The sequence below is a fragment of the Taudactylus pleione genome, unplaced genomic scaffold, assembly GCF_031769625.1.
Source record: "Taudactylus pleione unplaced genomic scaffold, aTauple2 ptg000987l, whole genome shotgun sequence".
Taxonomy (NCBI): domain Eukaryota; kingdom Metazoa; phylum Chordata; class Amphibia; order Anura; family Myobatrachidae; genus Taudactylus; species Taudactylus pleione.
The window spans coordinates 1,803,225-1,820,221 of record NW_028285388.1 but is presented as its reverse complement, the minus strand read 5'-3'; the positions used below and the strand labels follow the sequence as shown (position 1 = coordinate 1,820,221).

The 16,997-nt window shown below is 45.8% G+C and overlaps 1 protein-coding gene across 4 annotated transcripts in view; it reads left to right on the top strand.

Annotated features, from left to right (window-relative positions):
• ADCK1 (aarF domain containing kinase 1) overlaps positions 1 to 11,995 on the top strand; it is a 119,062-nt gene extending 107,067 nt beyond the window's left edge. For 3 of the 4 annotated variants that reach the window (XM_088460825.1, XM_088460824.1, XM_088460826.1), the window contains exons 10-11: positions 813 to 1,006; positions 10,504 to 11,995. In XM_088460825.1, the coding sequence (XP_088316951.1) occupies positions 813 to 1,006; positions 10,504 to 10,675 (366 nt within the window). In that variant the 3' untranslated portion in view covers positions 10,676 to 11,995. Of the gene's footprint in view, positions 1 to 812; positions 1,007 to 10,477 lie in introns of all 4 variants that reach the window. The other variant, XM_088460827.1, reaches the window with a different exon arrangement.
• The last annotated feature ends 5,002 nt before the right edge of the window (positions 11,996 to 16,997 follow it).

Sequence of the window (16,997 nt, the reverse complement as noted above, 5' to 3'; positions counted from 1 at the left end):
TCAGTACATACTAATTTCCTGTCTCCTCCGCCTGTCCCTCTATATGTACTTTTTTCCTGGCCCTTCCGCTTGCCCTTTAGTGTATACTCTTCCCTGGCCCCTCCGCCTGTCCCTCTGGCCCTTCCGCCTGTCTCTCTGTATATACTCTTCCCTTGCCCCTCCGTCTGTCCCTCTGGCCCTTCCGCCTGTCTCTCTGTATATACTCTTCCCTGGCCCCTCCGCCTGTCCCTCTGGCCCTTCCGCCTGTCTCTCTGTATATACTCTTCCCTGGCCCCTCCGCCTGCCCCTCTGGCTATTCCGCCTGTCTCTCTGTATATACTCTTCCCTGGCCCCTCCGCCTGTCCCTCTGGCCCCTCTGCCTGTCTCTCTGTATATACTCTACCCTGGCCCCTCCACCTGTCCCTCTGGCCCCTCTGCCTGTCTCTCTGTATATACTCTTCCCTGGCCCCTCTGCCTGTCCCTCTGGCCCCTCTGCCTGTCTCTCTGTATATACTCTTCCCTGGCCCCATCCGCTTGTTCCTCTGGGCCCTCTGCCTGTCTCTCTATATATATTCTTCCCTGGCCCCTCCGCCTGTCCCTCTGGCCCCTCCGCCTGTCCCTCTGGCTCCTTTGACTGTCTCTCTGTATATACTCTTTCCCTGTCTCCTCCGCCTGTCCCTCTGTATATACTTTTCTCTGTCTCTTCCGTCTTTCCCTCAATATATACTGTACTCTTTGCCTGTCTCCTCTGCCTGTCTCTCAGTTGGATGTCCTCCCATTTCATGTACCCTGTGTTTTGTTCCTCTGTTCTTACAATCTCCCCATCTCTCCAGGGTGAAGAGATCCGCAGCAATGCTGCCGCATACCTTCCTCAGATCAGCCAGCTCCTCGCCAGTGTCCCGCGTCAGATGCTCCTTCTCCTGAAAACCAATGACCTCCTGCGCGGTATTGAGACCACTCTTCGCAGCAAAGCCAGTGCTAGCTCATTTCTTTGCATGTCTCGCTGCTGTGTCCGAGCACTCGCCAGGTACCTACGTGTATTCCCCCTTTTGTAACGTATTCACACCTGTTTAACCTTTAAAGTCCTCTGATTGGCTCAGTGCTCTCTGAGATTTGCTGAGCCATCCTTTTAAAGGGACTGCGTGTGAGCAGTGCTTTTATCAGTCAGTGTGCGGAGGCAATAGCAGGATTGTGGGATGTTTCTTGCAGTTTATCTGTAATCCAGTCACTCTAACAAGAGGCACCTGTGCTGAAAAGAAGAACCACAGAATCGGGTGTCTCTGGCCACCAAGCCCCAGGGAATAGAACCACCAGCAGTAGAGGACAATAGAGGTTCTAATCACAGCATGTATTCATTCAGTAATCGCTCAGTCATATGATCACTGGGTAATCACGACATCATTCGCTAATCTCTGTACTGAGCGCAGACTGTTTTCGCTGTCTAATTACTGGGTACAGTCTGTATTCCCACTAATCACTTTCTACAGTGTATATTCTAATGAGAGATGCAGCAAGTTCTGAGGCGTTGGCCATTTCCATGGAGACCGGTATGTGCTGTGTGCTTGTGGGATATGTACTCTCATTGATGTCACTTCTAAAGATATGTAATATGTTAGGCTAAAGTAAACGATCCTTGAATATCTGCGCTCACCCAGTTGGGCAGCCATACTGTACGCTGTTTTCTTGCATTGGAGACAGTAAAGTTAATGCAGGCTAGTCTTTTGTAGCATTTAAAAGTGAGAGTTATTCACTTCTTAATCATTAGCGGCAGTGTGTATTCACTCGCTAAGTGCAGCCTTTGTCTTGTTAATAGGTAAGTAATGTCTTCCTTTTGGTAATTAATACTCTAAGCAGGATCTTTATTCACTCTGCAATCAGGCCGCACTCAATATTCATTTATTAGTCACCAATGTCAGTCTGCACTCTCCAGGAATAGGATAAAATGGGTTCCATCCCTGCTGCAGTCTCCATAGTGCCCCCTGCACTGATCGTACCAGTAGAGCCCCCGTATTTCTTATACGGAGAGTGTGTATGTAACACACTGGCCATGGCGCCCAATATGCATGGCATGCTCTTTGCGCAGATGCTTCATTATTGATAGTCCGTTTAAGGTCAGTACATGATGATGTCGTAATTTACCCGACAGCGGCTGCCCGGCAAGGGTGAAGATCCCGATCATCCCTAAGGTAAGTATCGCTAACCTAATTCTTCCCCCCTAACCCTCCCTTTGGGGTGCCTAACCCTAACCGCCCCCCCAAGTGCCTAACCATAATCCCCCCTCTAAGTGCCTAAACCTAACCCCCCTTCCCCACTGCCTAAACCTAAGTCCCCCAGGGGGGTGCCTAACCCTAACCTCCCACCGGGGGTGCCTAACCCTAACCCACCCTTCCCCTAGCCTAAACCTAACCATCCCGGGGGGGGGTGCCTAACCCTAAGACCCCCCGGGAGCCCTAAACCTAAACCCCCCCGTTGCTGTCCGCGGCCGCCTTAACTTCGTTCGCTATGCCGGGTGTCAATCTTCCGGTGTATGGTTAATGACAGGCGTCGAGCTTTCGGCGCCTGTCATTAGTACCACGCCGGGATTAGAGAGTCTGGAAGCCGGCGGTCGGCATTTAGACCGTCGGCTTCCAGACTACATGCCTTTGCAACAATTGCTTTGAGAGTTTTTTTTTTTTTTTTTTGTAACCGGCACAAGGTTAGGAAATCACGCTTCTCTAACGCCTACACCTGCATTTTTCTTCATTTAGGCAGCTATTCTCATTCCTCTGTAACTACTGAGCATTACCAGTGAGAACATCTCTGCCTGTGGGTACTACAAACATTGGCTGGTTGGACCACCCTGTTTACCGAAATCCTTCACCTCTGGCAGGGGCATCCGCTCTATGGGAAAGATTCACACCTAGTCAAAAGTTAGGCTGAATGTCAGAAAATGACAGATCCAGCGTCCCTGGTCCCTGCACTGTCAGGCAGATGGCCGGTTGCTCTTCATGTCTCCTTCCCTTCCTTTGCTGGATCTTGCAGTGCACCAGAGCTTGGTGCACCCATCCAGGTCTAAGAGTCTCGTACCCCACTACGCACTGCGGCTGACCATATGCGCTACATTTCTCATTTCCCAGGATCCTGCCCTCCCATTAGAGGTGGGTGTGTGGCACTAATGTCAGGGCTGGCATCAAATTCAAATGAAACAGAGAAAAAAATGCAAGTGCACACTCTAACCATGCTAAACCTAATAATAATATTGCTATATTGAATCAAAGAGGTTAATGGCCATAATTATGGGCCTGCCCACCGCATCCAGGTGACCTCTATCAGGCAGGTCCCGAACACTCCTATGAAACAAATACATGGCACGGGATCATCCAGGCCAACCCAGCAGAACCGCCCCATGGCATCACACTAGTGCGAGATTACAAGTGTTAGTTAAAGAATCATAAAGAAACTCCTAGGTGTTAAGTCTTACATAAGTAAGAGATTATAATTAAAAGTGTATGAAGGGTTTCATATATAAAAAAACAAACTAAAGAAGTGAAAAAGTGTACATTATGATGCCATGAAACAGTCCAGCCACACCAGCCCAGAGAGCCCCGCACCCCAATACCAGTCCCAAAACTAATGGTGCATACACATGGTCAGATTTTCTGTCAGATCAGAACGATATCGATTTTAAAAATCGTTCACATCTGAAAGAAAATCTGACATGTGTGAGCCTGCAACGATGAACGATGCGCGTTCATGCATGTCAGATAACGATATCTGACATCTGATGTGTTTGCAGTCAGATTTGGACTATTCCATTCATTTTAATACTGTCTAAAATCGTTCACTCGTTCAAATCGTTGGTAAAATCGTTCATCTGACATATCTGACCGTGTGTATGCACCATAACACACAGCATATATATAGTAGGTCTTACCCTCACTGTGCCTTATTAAATTTGCAGTCTTGGGGTCTGCTTGTAGCACTACTAGTCTCAGCAGGTAGCACCTCGCATCGTGCTTAGGATGTGCAATCTAGGGCCCCTCCTCCTATGCATCAAATTCAAATGAGCCAGCTTACATAAGCCTCTCTCTGAGTGCAGGACGTTGTATTAAGTTTTTTCCCTCATCTCCAGCTCATCTGCTGTCTGCCGGCTTGTCCTGACCACAGTATTTGAATTCTCTCTTGTACCTTCTACATGAACTCCAGATCTCACTAGTGCTATACCTGACTACCTTAGCTAGTGTCATAGACGTCAGTTTATGGACTAATTTTTATTTTTATTTTTTTTTTGTGCACTAGACTGACCTTTCACATTGGTAACAGGGATTGGTCTGCTGACCTGTGTATTAGGCTCAGCAAGCCCAAACTCTCTTGTGGTGGGTCCCTGGTGAAAATTACTGTTGCATTAGATTCCACATCCCCTGTCTTAGGTTACACTATGTTATGAAATGCTAGAGTATTTCTATAAGATTCTTAGAGAACCTCTGCCTATAACAGCCGCCCGTTGTTCCCTTAGAGCAGTGGTTCTCAAACACGGTCCTCAGGACCCCACACAGTTCACGTTTTGCAGGTCACCCAGCAGGTGCACAGGTGTATTCATTACTCACTGACACAGTTTAAAAGATCCACAGGTGGAGCTAATTATTTCACTTGTGATTCTGTGAGACCTTGAAAACATGCACTGTTTGGGGTCCTAAGGACTGAGTTTGAGAACCTGTGCCTTAGAGTAAGATACACTCACCGGTACTTAAGATGCAGCCAGGTCTTAAAACTCAGGACAGTAGGAACTTATACAATACTCTGATGATCGCAGGATAATTGGCTGGCTGGAGTAGTAGTACAAGGCAATAGACAGACAAAATAGGGCATAAATGCTGAAAGCACCTACAAGGTAACCACAGAGCAGTGCAGGTAATATATATATATATATATATATATATATATATATATATATATATATATTGCGAACAGATGGTAAAACAGCACAGGTGGATAATCACTGAATCGCAGAAGGAACTTGCAATCATATACAAGAGCAGTGTAGATAAACCCATAGGGGCAGGATATAAAGCTTGCAGATAGTAATAAAATATAGGAATGCAGAGGCTAAATATATAAAGGCTTACGGATGTAGAGACCGGGTACCGGTTCCAATCAGACTGGCGGTCTCCAGGTACACAGACCAGGCAAAGCACACGTAGGAAAGCACCAGGACACAGGAATCAGGATCAGACCAGAGGCTTACCCAGGAGTATAAACTATCACCGGCATTGGTGTGCAAGGCTAGCAGCCTTTTAACAGAAACTTGCACCAATGAGCATGTAGAACCCAGCCCCCTGATGAAATAAGTGTTAGCAGTTGTGGCAGCCCAACGTCCCCTTTTTGCCTAACAACCAGAGGGACCATCCGGCATAGCGGCCGCTGAGAAGCAGCTTCCTGGCTGCCTAGCGATGGCCGGGACCCGCGTCTGTAATAATACAATAATCCCAAATGAGAGAACAGAATCCATTTATCCTTAAGAAATCATAACACTGAACTTCTGTCTGTGCTGCACCAAGTCTTCAGTGCTCCAGGCGTCTGCTCAACTACTGCTCCTCTTCTGCTGCTAACATTGGCTGTACCAATGATGTAATGGCTCATTTTAGGATGCCTAGCTCCCATACATTCCTCTGAGAACCAATACGACTAGGAGGCACACACTTTTTTTAATGAAGAGAGCACAGACTGTCATTGAGACTTAACTTATTCTTTGAGACCGTCTTTATTTCCTGCCCTAGTAGACCTAATTCCAAAGGAAGGAAGAGCAAGATTGTGTTACACAGGGCACTCACAGATTCGTTCTTATCATCCTAACTCTGATCAACCATATTATACACTCAATAAAGCTCACGTTCTGTACGTTGTTACTGGTTACTATTCTAAGGTACACCTCCCGCTTACACTATACATAGAGAATTTCGTAAGCAGTGTGCTAGTCGGCAAAATAAATGTCGGCAAGCATTCTGTGGACCCTGGAGGGCAGGCACGGGATGTCAGTAATTTCTACGTATAGCATTTCACGTGCGTCGGCGGTATAACTATCAGCATGATAGATTGCTCTAGACCTACTTCCCCACAAGGAGCTCCTGATAGGAAGACCACTTTACTCTAAACCGCTATCTAGAATATGTATTCATCTACTTTCCTGTTACCCTCCTGGGGAGTTTCTCCCGATCAACACTTTGGCATTTTGTGGATTGTGGAACTGTGAGGAACTTGTCTTTCACAACTAAACATAATAATCATGTCCTCTACAAGCTATTGAAGCCACTGATCCAGCATGAGCCATCTACAGGTGCCCCTGGCTCCTGAAGAACAAGCCCATTATCACCTGGTGCTATGGTCCAATTGCCTTCTGGAGCAAATCTTGCAGAAGATCTTGTTAGCTGATTCCCGTATTGGTCACTTCCACGTCTCCTGTTAGGGTTCCCGGCTCAATTCTTCCTTTTCAATATTCATCCTACTCTGGTGTCTTTAAAGACCAACAAGCAGAAGTTCTTTCTCACATATATAGGTTGTGGGGTTGATGCTGAGATGAACGTACCCCTGTTTCTGGAGCGTATCCTATGTGCTTCTATATTGCCCATGCACCGAAACTCAGTGTAGGCAATTACTGGCGAGTCCCATGCATTTCGATGGCATCTACATTTATGTCTGAAGAGGAGTAAGTGGGCTGTAAACGTGTTTTCCATGAGAGCGTATCAACGTAACCGCAGGATATGCGAAGACGGAAGTAAGCATAAGTACGTACAGATAGGTGTTGGGCGCACCGGAATATGTGTACAATTCTGCATGAGTGCAGGAACCCATATGCCCGATTGCTGTCCAAGTCAGAAACAACCTCTACCACATTTAGGGTCTATTCCTCCACATGACTTAGAACCTAAACTCTGTCCAAGACAGAGAACGAGGCTATAAATGATTATGTGATGGAGAATCTTGAAAGTTGATTCATATGTTCCTCTGTCTCTCTAGAAGGACTAAACTTATAGCCAGTAAAAATAAATATCCTCTTTCTCTGATCACTGAGTTGTTCAGACCTTTATCCTCATCCACATCAGACATTACATGTACGCCATCGTGCCTTGTGGGTCATTCAGTGAACCAGCATATTTCCAACCTCATCTCCACACACCCACATTCCATCCTGCCCACTACACTCTGCCAACAACCAACTCCTCTCCTCTTCCCTGATCGCCTCCTCCAGATCCCATCTTCAGGACTTCTCCCGCGCTGCCCCCTACCTGAGGAATGCTCTCCCACACTCAATCGGACTTTCACTTAGCCTGCCCTTGGAACTCATCTTTTCACTCTAGCCTAATTCCCTTCCTAATGCTCCAGAATCTTTTCACCTCACTGCTTTACCTTCCTCCATGTGTCTGCCCATTGTTCCTTTAGAATGTAATCTCTCTCTCTCCCCTTCTCCTCTCCACTTAAAAAGATTGACCAAGATCTGGCGCACTGGAGGAAACTCTACATCTCATGGTTAGGGCATATCAACACAATCAAAGTGAATGTCCTCCCGAAATTACTATATCTCTTCCAAACATTCCCTATTACAGTACTTCAAGTGATTCACTCCCTTTACTGTATATTTTTATAGAACGATAAGAAACCCTGCATTCAACGTGATTCTAACTAGATTGACTTTGACAGGCAGGCGGCCTGAGACTTCCCTCTGTTACTATAATGGCACACGGCTGAGCCAAATCACAACGTGGCATTTCAAGCCTAAATCCAAAATCTGTCTACACAGTCCCGACGGTCACTATCACTCTTTCTAGTTGGGATGATCTTAATAACAGCCTCTCTCTTTTGGAATACCCTTACCCTCAAATGCCCCTGTGGAATCACCCCCTCTTCCAAGGACAATCTACACTCATGGCATCCACCGGGACTAACATGGGCATTAAGCAGTTCCATCGTATTGTTGGTAACTTTGCCCCCCGATTCTTTGCAGACCTTCAAAAATGCAATATAAGAACTTCAATGCATATGAGGGCTACGTAGCATTACTAATATTAAAGTGTAATTTTGTGGCCATTGCCAAGCTTCCTAATGTCATCTTATGTCAGCATCTGAGCGTAATCAAGATGGGTGCCTCACCTTCTGCAGTAATGTAAAATGCTTTGAGCCAGGTGCAATTAGCCGCGAGCTGCTCATTTCCTATCCAGTTCAGGTAGCTGATTTGTGCTAGTAACTCCATCGGCTACAGGCAGAAATCATCTAGTGGGCGAAAATACAGGTTTTGGTGGCTCCTGTGGCGAATTGAATCTGACCCTTTAAGTCCTATTGATGAGAAAGGCACCATATAAATAAAATAATAATTATTATAACTTTCCAGTTTCACACTACGTTCTCTTGTTCTAAAAAACCCCATGTGTGTATAGGTGGCATTTCTCTGAGCACTGTGGCAACACAAGTCCACAAAAGACTCTTTATTCAGTGAGTCTCTAGATGTTCCTTTGCTATACTGTCCTCATCTATCAGCTTCTTCTCTGTGCTCTCTGGTACCTGGTTGTCTCCTGGGGATGTAGTTAAATTGCCGACCATCGGGATGCCAGCTGGTGAAATCCTGGCGCTGGAATCCTGAACCGTGGACAAGACACTGGCGCCGGAATACAGGCATGAGGGGAGATGCCGATGCCAGGATCCCGACAGCTGGCATCCCGATGGTAACTACAGCGGGCGCCCTTAGCTGATAAGTGGCGGGGGTGTTAGGTTTTGGTACCCCGGGGGGTTCAGGGTTATGCTGCAATAGGGGAAAGGTTAGGGTTAGGCTATGGCCAGGGGGTTAGGTTCAGGCACCACCGGGGGGGAGGTTATGGTTAGGCACTAAGGAGGGAGGGTTAGGTTTAGGCAGTACCGGGGAGGGTTAGGGTGCGAGGTAAGGGAGGGTTAGGGTGCAGAATAGGAGGGTTAGGAGCGAGAGAGGGATGGTTAGGGTACTTACGTGTCCCCTGTCGGGATTCTCAGCATCAGTATGCCACTGTCTGTCTTTTGACAGCCGGCATCCCGAGTGCCGGGCTCCCATACCCAACCCGTCTCCTGGACCCAAACTGGAATTAGTGAACGTTTATCAAGTGCAGTTTCACAGAAGACTGGAGATGGTACAAAGGGGTCTATGTACTAAGTTTTGGAGAAAAATAAAGTGGAGAGAGATAAACTACCAACCAATCAGCTCCTAACTGTCATTTTTCAAACATAGCCTGTAAAGTCACAGTTAGGAGCTGATTGGTTGGTACTTTATCTCCATCCACTTTATCTCTCTCCAAGGCTTAGCACATAGACCCCAAAGTGACTAGCTGGTGAGTTCCACTCCAGGGTACCAGATGTGGGATGCAGAGTGTAGTACCAAAGGTAACCAGTGGCAGCATTTCAGCAGCAGAGTTCAACAATGACAGAGCTACAGCAGAGGTAATCCATATGGAATGTGTAGAATGCAGGGTATGTTGGGCAAGTGTACGGATGTGAGTAAGGAGAAGTGGGCGTTCTTATGTCAGGCTGCGTCCGCAATGCGAATGCAAACATTTAATTAGCACCGCTGATATTAGCAATGCACTTGCGTGCGTATAAGCAGAATAGCGTTCCTTGCTGAATCAGGCCCAGAGTCACAAGCAGATACTAATCCAGACAAAGTCCAACAGCAGAGTCACAAGCAGATGATGATCCAGACACAGTCCAACAGCAGAGTCACAAGCAGATGATGATCCCGACAAAGTCCAACAGCAGAATCACAAGCAGATGATGATCCAGACAAATCCCAACAGTAGAGTTAGACTCACAAGCAGATGATTATCCAGACAAAGTCCAACAGCAGATTCAGAGTCACAAGCAGATGATGATCCAAGCAGAGTTCAATAGTCAGAGTCACAAGCAGATGATGAACCAGGCAGAGTTCAATAGTCAGAGTCACAAGCAGACGATGATCCAGGCAGAGTTCAATAGTCAGAGTCACAAGCAGATGATGATCCAAGCAGAGTTCAATAGTCAGAGTCACAAGCAGATGATGAACCAGGCAGAGTTCAATAGTCAGAGTCACAAGCAGACGATGATCCAGGCAGAGTTCAATAGTCAGAGTCACAAGCAGATGATGATCCAGGCAGAGTTCAATAGTCAGAGTCACAAGCAGATGATGATCCAGGCAGAGTTCAACAGCAGAGTCAGAGTCACAACAGCACAGGAGCAGAGAGGATGAGCACAGGTCACTAGTGTGAAACACTATAATCAGTGAGGGTCTCCTACTGATTGTGGCTAGCACCAATCAGCACAAAGAATTAGACCAGCCCCCATATAAGCAGAGAGTGTATTAAAGGCATGAGACAAGGCAAGATACCAGGATACACAAATATAAACAAAACTGCTAGTAGTGACAGGCAACAGCAAAGAATCTGATATGTCCAGAACACAGATGCAGTTCCCTGCTGTTCCTGACTATATACAGTGCTTATATAATACAAGGTTACTTCTTTGTTCACAGTGTCAATTCTTTTGTCTTTCCTGAAGGCATCGGAAGGAGACCGCGTCCTCTCTGTGGGTTTACGCTCACATCTCTGTCATAGAGTCCCTACGTTTGGGGCAACTTCAGCTCTATGAGATCTTCCTCCAGACTCAGTCTACTTTTATGGGACGCTGGCTGTATCGTGTACTGCACTGGATCTCGCAGTATCTCTACTGACTCCTGGAGCCCAGAATGGACACAAGAAGCAGCTCCAATGATGTCACTCCTTAAAGTAACATTAGTTAATGTAGATATGCTCTAGTGCGGGAGTCCACTCTTCTATAATCTCCAGAACTCACTGCATGTACATTCAGAGTACACATGTTAACTACAATCCACCATATGTATGGAAATAAGAGGACACACTGGACCTGAAACTAAACATGTTTACAGAATTTAGAGGGTAGGCTGGATCTAGAACCCACCACATGTACAGCTGTTAGAGGACAGACTCAATCTAGAACCCACCACATGTTCAAAAGCTAGAGGACACAGATGGAATATAGAACCCACCTCGTGTACAGAAGTTAGAAGATGCAGATGGTATCTAGAACCCACCTCATGTACAGAAGTTAGAAGATGCAGATGGAATCTAGAACCTACCTCATGTACAAAAGTTAGAAGATGCAGATTGATTCTAGAACCCACCAGAAGTTCAGAAGTTAGATAACAGAGATGGAATCTAGAAACCACCTCTTGTACATAATTTAGAGGATGCAGATGGAATCTAGAACCCACTACATGTACAGAAGTTAGAGGACACATTGAATCTAGAACCCAACACATGTACACAAATTAGAGGACACAGATTGAATCTAGAACCCACCACATGTTCAGAAGCTAGACGGATGGAATCTACAACCCACCACATGTTACAAAATTAGAAGCCACACAGAAGTTGTCTACAGTATTTATTAACACACTCACCTTAATAAAGGGTAACGTATTCTGCCACTAGAAGGTTGAAAGTACATGCTGGGTCTTGTAGTCCTACAACAGCTGACAAACTGCAATTTGCTTTAGCTCTATATAGAGCAATATGAGTTGGGTCAGACTTAAATTAGGTTTGTTATTTAGAAGCAGCTATTTCCGTAAGCACTGTACAATACAAGGGAACCAGTTGTTTCTAATAACATCATAATCTAATGATTGTGCTTGTAAGATCGTGAGATAAAGCAATTAGTCTTTGCAGGTCTGTGACAATGTTCTGCCATCTCAGAAATGTATTTTACTTCATAATAATATATTTTCATTTTAAAACCTAAAGTTGTGGTTGATTGGTTGATTGATCCTGCATTAAAATATAATGGGAGTGTCAGTTTGGTTTCCTTCCCTGAAAGAGAAATAAGTCCAGTGTATGGTCTTGCTTTCATACAGAGTTTTATTTGACATCACAATCTTCCTGTGACAGCATCCTCACATCACTGCTCTGTGCTGATAGGGATGCAGGGTCCACTATGTAACTCTCAGTCTGTGGCTTCCTGTATCAGTGTGACAGCAGCCTGATATCACTGCTCTGTGCTGCTGGGGACCCTGCTCCTCCCACTATGTAACTCTCTGTGTGTCTTCCTGTATCAGTGTGACAGCAGCCTCATATCACTGCTCTGTGCTGCTGGGGACCCTGCTCCTTCCGCTATGTAACTCTCAGTCTGTGGCTTACTGTACCAGTGTGACAGCAGCCTCATATCACTACTCTGTGCTGCTGGGGACCCTGCTCCTCCCACTATGTAGCTCTCAGTCTGTGACTTCCTGTATCAGTGTGACAGCAGCCCCACATCACTGCTCTGTGCTGCTGGGGATCCTGCTTCTCCCACTATGTAACTCTCAGTCTGCGGCTTCCTGTATCAGTGTGACAGCAGCCTCATATCACTGCTCTGTATTTCTGGGGACCCTGCTCCTCCCACTATGTAATTCTCAGTCTGTAACTTCCTGTATCAGTGTGACAGCAGCCTCATATCACTGCTCTGTACTCTGTGCTGCTGGGGACCCTGCTCCTCCCACTATGTAACTCTCAGTCTGTGACTTCCTGTATCAGTGTGACAGCAGCCTGATATCACTGCTCTGTGCTGCTGGGGACCCTGCTCCTTCCACTATGTAACTCTCAGTCTGTGGCTCCCTGTATTAGTGTGACAGCAGCCTCATATCACTACTCTGTGCTGCTGGGGACCCTGCTCCTCCCACTATGTAACTCTCAGTCTGTGACTTCCTGTATCAGTGTGACAGCAGCCCCACATCACTGCTCTGTGCTGCTGGGGATCCTGCTTCTCCCACTATGTAACTCTCAGTCTGCGGCTTCCTGTATCAGTGTGACAGCAGCCTCATATCACTGCTCTGTATTTCTGGGGACCCTGCTCCTCCCACTATGTAATTCTCAGTCTGTAACTTCCTGTATCAGTGTGACAGCAGCCTGATATCACTGCTCTGTGGTGCTGGGGACCCTGCTCCTCCCACTATGTAACTCTCAGTCTGTGACTTCCTGTATCAGTGTGACAGCAGCCTGATATCACTGCTCTGTGCTGCTGTGGACCCTGCTCCTTCCACTATGTAACTCTCAGTCTGTGGCTCCCTGTATTAGTGTGACAGCAGCCTCATATCACTACTCTGTCTGTGCTGCTGGGGACCCTGCTCCTCCCACTATGTAACTCTCAGTCTGTGACTTCCTGTATCAGTGTGACAGCAGCCTCATATCACTACTCTGTGCTGCTAGGGATCGGAAGGGGAGGTCCAAGTGGCAAATCCAGAGGTTGTCATGTGATTCATGGCCCATACCAGCTGTGCAGTGTTGTGAATGGTATCATAAAGCCCCTGCCAGTGCCCACCCACTTCAATAGTGAAGTCTAGGAGGGAGTATCTCAGAAATTCCAGTAGAGTAAGCAAGTATGATCCTGACACTTTTCCAGTGATATTCAGCCCTTTCCTCACACAATCACTGCTGGACAAGTAAGAAATTAATGTACTTTATTAAATTAAAATGAGTATTGGTAAGGGTGGGTACATATACGGGAAAGGTGAGGATTTCTACATCCACAGTTATAAATCTACTCGTCATATGGAAATTGGCTGCAAATATTTTGCATTAACCTCAAGGTGGCGCCAGATGCATGAACCGTGACAGTGTTTCTGCTAGTGGAGAACTTGCCTTTACACAGTATATTCGTTTGGTGGAAGTTTCATTCCATATACCTGTAGCCTGTTCCATACACTCACATTACACATTAATAGTAATCGTTGCATACATGTCTTTCACTTGTCCCTAATTTATGGATTGTAAGCTCTTCTACACCGAAACTTCCAAGGCACTTGCTCTGATATTTTATTTTCCAGTTCTGTACAGTGGTGTGTAATATGTAACATCTGTGAGCAGTATGAAAGACCGCCCGACGCCGGAAGACCGGCACCGGTGAAGGTAAGTACTAACTAACCTAACCCCCCCCCTAACCCTAACCCTCCCTTAGGGGTGCGTAACCCTAACCTACCCCCCAAGTGCCTGATCCTAACCATAACCCCCCCTGTAAGTGCCTAAACCTACCCCCCCCTTCCCCGCAGCCTAAACCTAACCCTTCCAGGGGGGTGCCTAACCCTAAGTCCCCCCGGGAGCCCCTAACCCTCCCCCCCTTCCTCAGCTGTCCACGCCCAGCGCGTGGCTTACCTTCGATCGGGCTGCCGGACGACGGGCTCCCAGCGTAGGTAAAGTGACAGGTGTCAGGATTTTGATGCCTATCATTAGACACTTGCTGGGATTAGACCATCGGGATTCCGACAGTTGGCATTTAGACCGTCGGCATCCCAACTGCATACCGTTGCAGCTATATGTCTATGATGTGAGGTGATTCTAACATCACGCTGTCTAGCATTGACCTCATCATATCTGTGCAATGAATAATTAAGCGCTGTACTCGTGTTACTGCGCAGCGACCATAACGTGCTGCTTCTGCCTGTCCTTGCTCCCCAAATGCAACTATGAATTGGAGTTAAAAGTATTTTTTAAGCTACGTATTATTTAAGTTGTTACTCTTGGAACATAAGTAGGAAAAGCAGAAGGAGAGTATTATCACAGTGAAAATGAAGCCTATACTGTTTACATGTGTGATTCATGTATATTTCATGCTCTGTGCATATGTTATGCATCAGTAAAACATGTAACAATCTCCTGTGGTCAGCAGAGAACACACACTGGTGAGTCTGCCCACATCAGCTTCTGCTTTGTCTGATTGTATCACAGGATCGGGTTAAGTTACTGGTTAATCATCCTCAGAGAGTTTTATCTGTAGCTCTGAGAATTACTGTATTACTGCCTGTGTTTATGTCTTTTTCTTTTATACTCATTTATTTTGTTGGTTTTAAACGCAGTAAATTAAGCTACTTAAAAATAAATTGTCTTTCATTTTATTTTCATCATTTTTTATTATGTGTATGGTATTGTGAACTACATTATATTGGTACAGGTTGAGTCTCCCATATCCAAATATTCCGAAATACGGGATCATTTTGGCATGACTGAGATAACGAAACCTTTGATTTTTGATGGTTCAATGTACACAAATTATTAAAAATATTGTATAAAATGACCTTCAGGCTCTGTGTATAAGGTGTATATAACACATAAATGCATTCTGTGTGTATATTGGGGTCCTATTCCCAAGATATTTCATTATGATATGCAAATATTCCAAAATACGAAATATTCCGTTATCCAAAATACCCCTGGTCCCAAGCATTTTGGATATGGGAGACTCAACCTGTAGTAAACTTTGGGGTCACTTAGAAATTTCCTTATTTTTGAAAGCAAAGCACTGTGTTTTTCAATGAAGATAACATTAAATTATACCCCTTTTATACCTAAATTCCGGGTCTGACCCGGAGTTGGAACAGGGGGCCTGATTCAGAGCCGGACGCTCTGACAGAGCGCTCGCTCTGAATCAGGGCCGGCCTTCTTGTTTTTTAGAGCGGCCTCCTTGCCGCTCGCATAGCTGTGGGTGACCACCCACAGCTATAGCGAGCGGCCAGGAAGATGGTCGCGATGGTCAAGACCATCGCGACCATCGGGCTTGCGACGAGACCCTTGTGGGAGGGTTTCATGGCCGCAAGCCTCAGAGAGATTTCGGCTCTCACGGAGCCGAAATCTCTCCCACTGACATCACTCGTGATGTCAGTGGGGCCGCCCCCAAACGGAGGCGTTCACATGGGAACGCCTCCGTTTGGGCAGCCACTCCCCCGGCCCGCCCACCAAAGGGGGCATGCTGTCACTCAACATCTACAGCACGCCCCCTTTGGTACGAGACCCGGAGCGACGGTTTGCCCGTCGCTATCCGGGTCTCGCGCATGCGCACGACGGAGCCGGCTCCGTCGTGCACATGCGCACTGGGCCACCATCGACCCGCTTGCGAGCGCATAGCGCTCGCGATCGGGTCTGAATCAGGCCCAGGGTTCCAATCCGGAGCAGACCCGGAATTTAGCCGGCGCCGACCCAGGAAATTCCCGAGTCGGCGCCGTTCACACCGGAGTCGGTCCGCATAGACACGGCTTTTCAGGCGTTGATGTGGACGCTTGGAGATGACGTAAACTCCAAGCGCCACTGAAGCCGGGACAATTGCCCGGCATGCGGCGCGCTCGCACATAGTATTCAATTGAAGGGAATTGTATTGCTCCATATCATCATCTCCACTCATATAGGTTAGCCATTCTAATATTAAATTGGCAATGCGTGCAAAACAAAAGGACAATTTTCCTATTAATCTTTGTCACAACATGGACATAACACGCGGCAATGGCCGCTAACGCCGACGTACGTTTCACTATTTTTTGTCAAGGCAACCCGATTGTGCAGTACAGCATGGTTTAAGTGTAATGCAAGAACCAATCAAAACACTGCCGCGTCATCGCATTAGCCGCCAATCACTGACCAATCAGTATCATGATGTTTCCTCCTTTTGCATCACCATTTAGATTAGCCAGTCAAAATTGAAGATCCCGGATACACCTTATTACCATAAGTAAATAAATACTGCAGTTACGATACTTGCAGTATATGTTCCTTATAAATTATGATCATTTCTACACTGTAGAACCCTTCTATACATAAAGATCGATTACCTATATATTATTAAATGGAGAACTTGTTATAAGTTTAATGGTAAGTATGAAATATAATCAAAATTTACAACGAAAAAGATTGTGAAAGATGAGCCAGATACCACTCATGTAATTATATCCCCTCTAAATTATATACATTTATAATTATAAAAATTTTAATTAAGTGAAAACTATTAATAAATAGATTTATAAACATAACAATATACGTACTCCAGATATAGTAAACATAATAGTGTAAAATGAGTGAATAATATTGTAGTGTAATAAAAGGTGAAAATCTGTGCATATAAGATATGTGTTGAAGTTATTTAACACATAATGTAATAAGTGATAATAAAAAATATAAAAAATAATGAAAAATAAATAAATATTTGTGACAAATAAATATACTTAAGTGAACAAACTA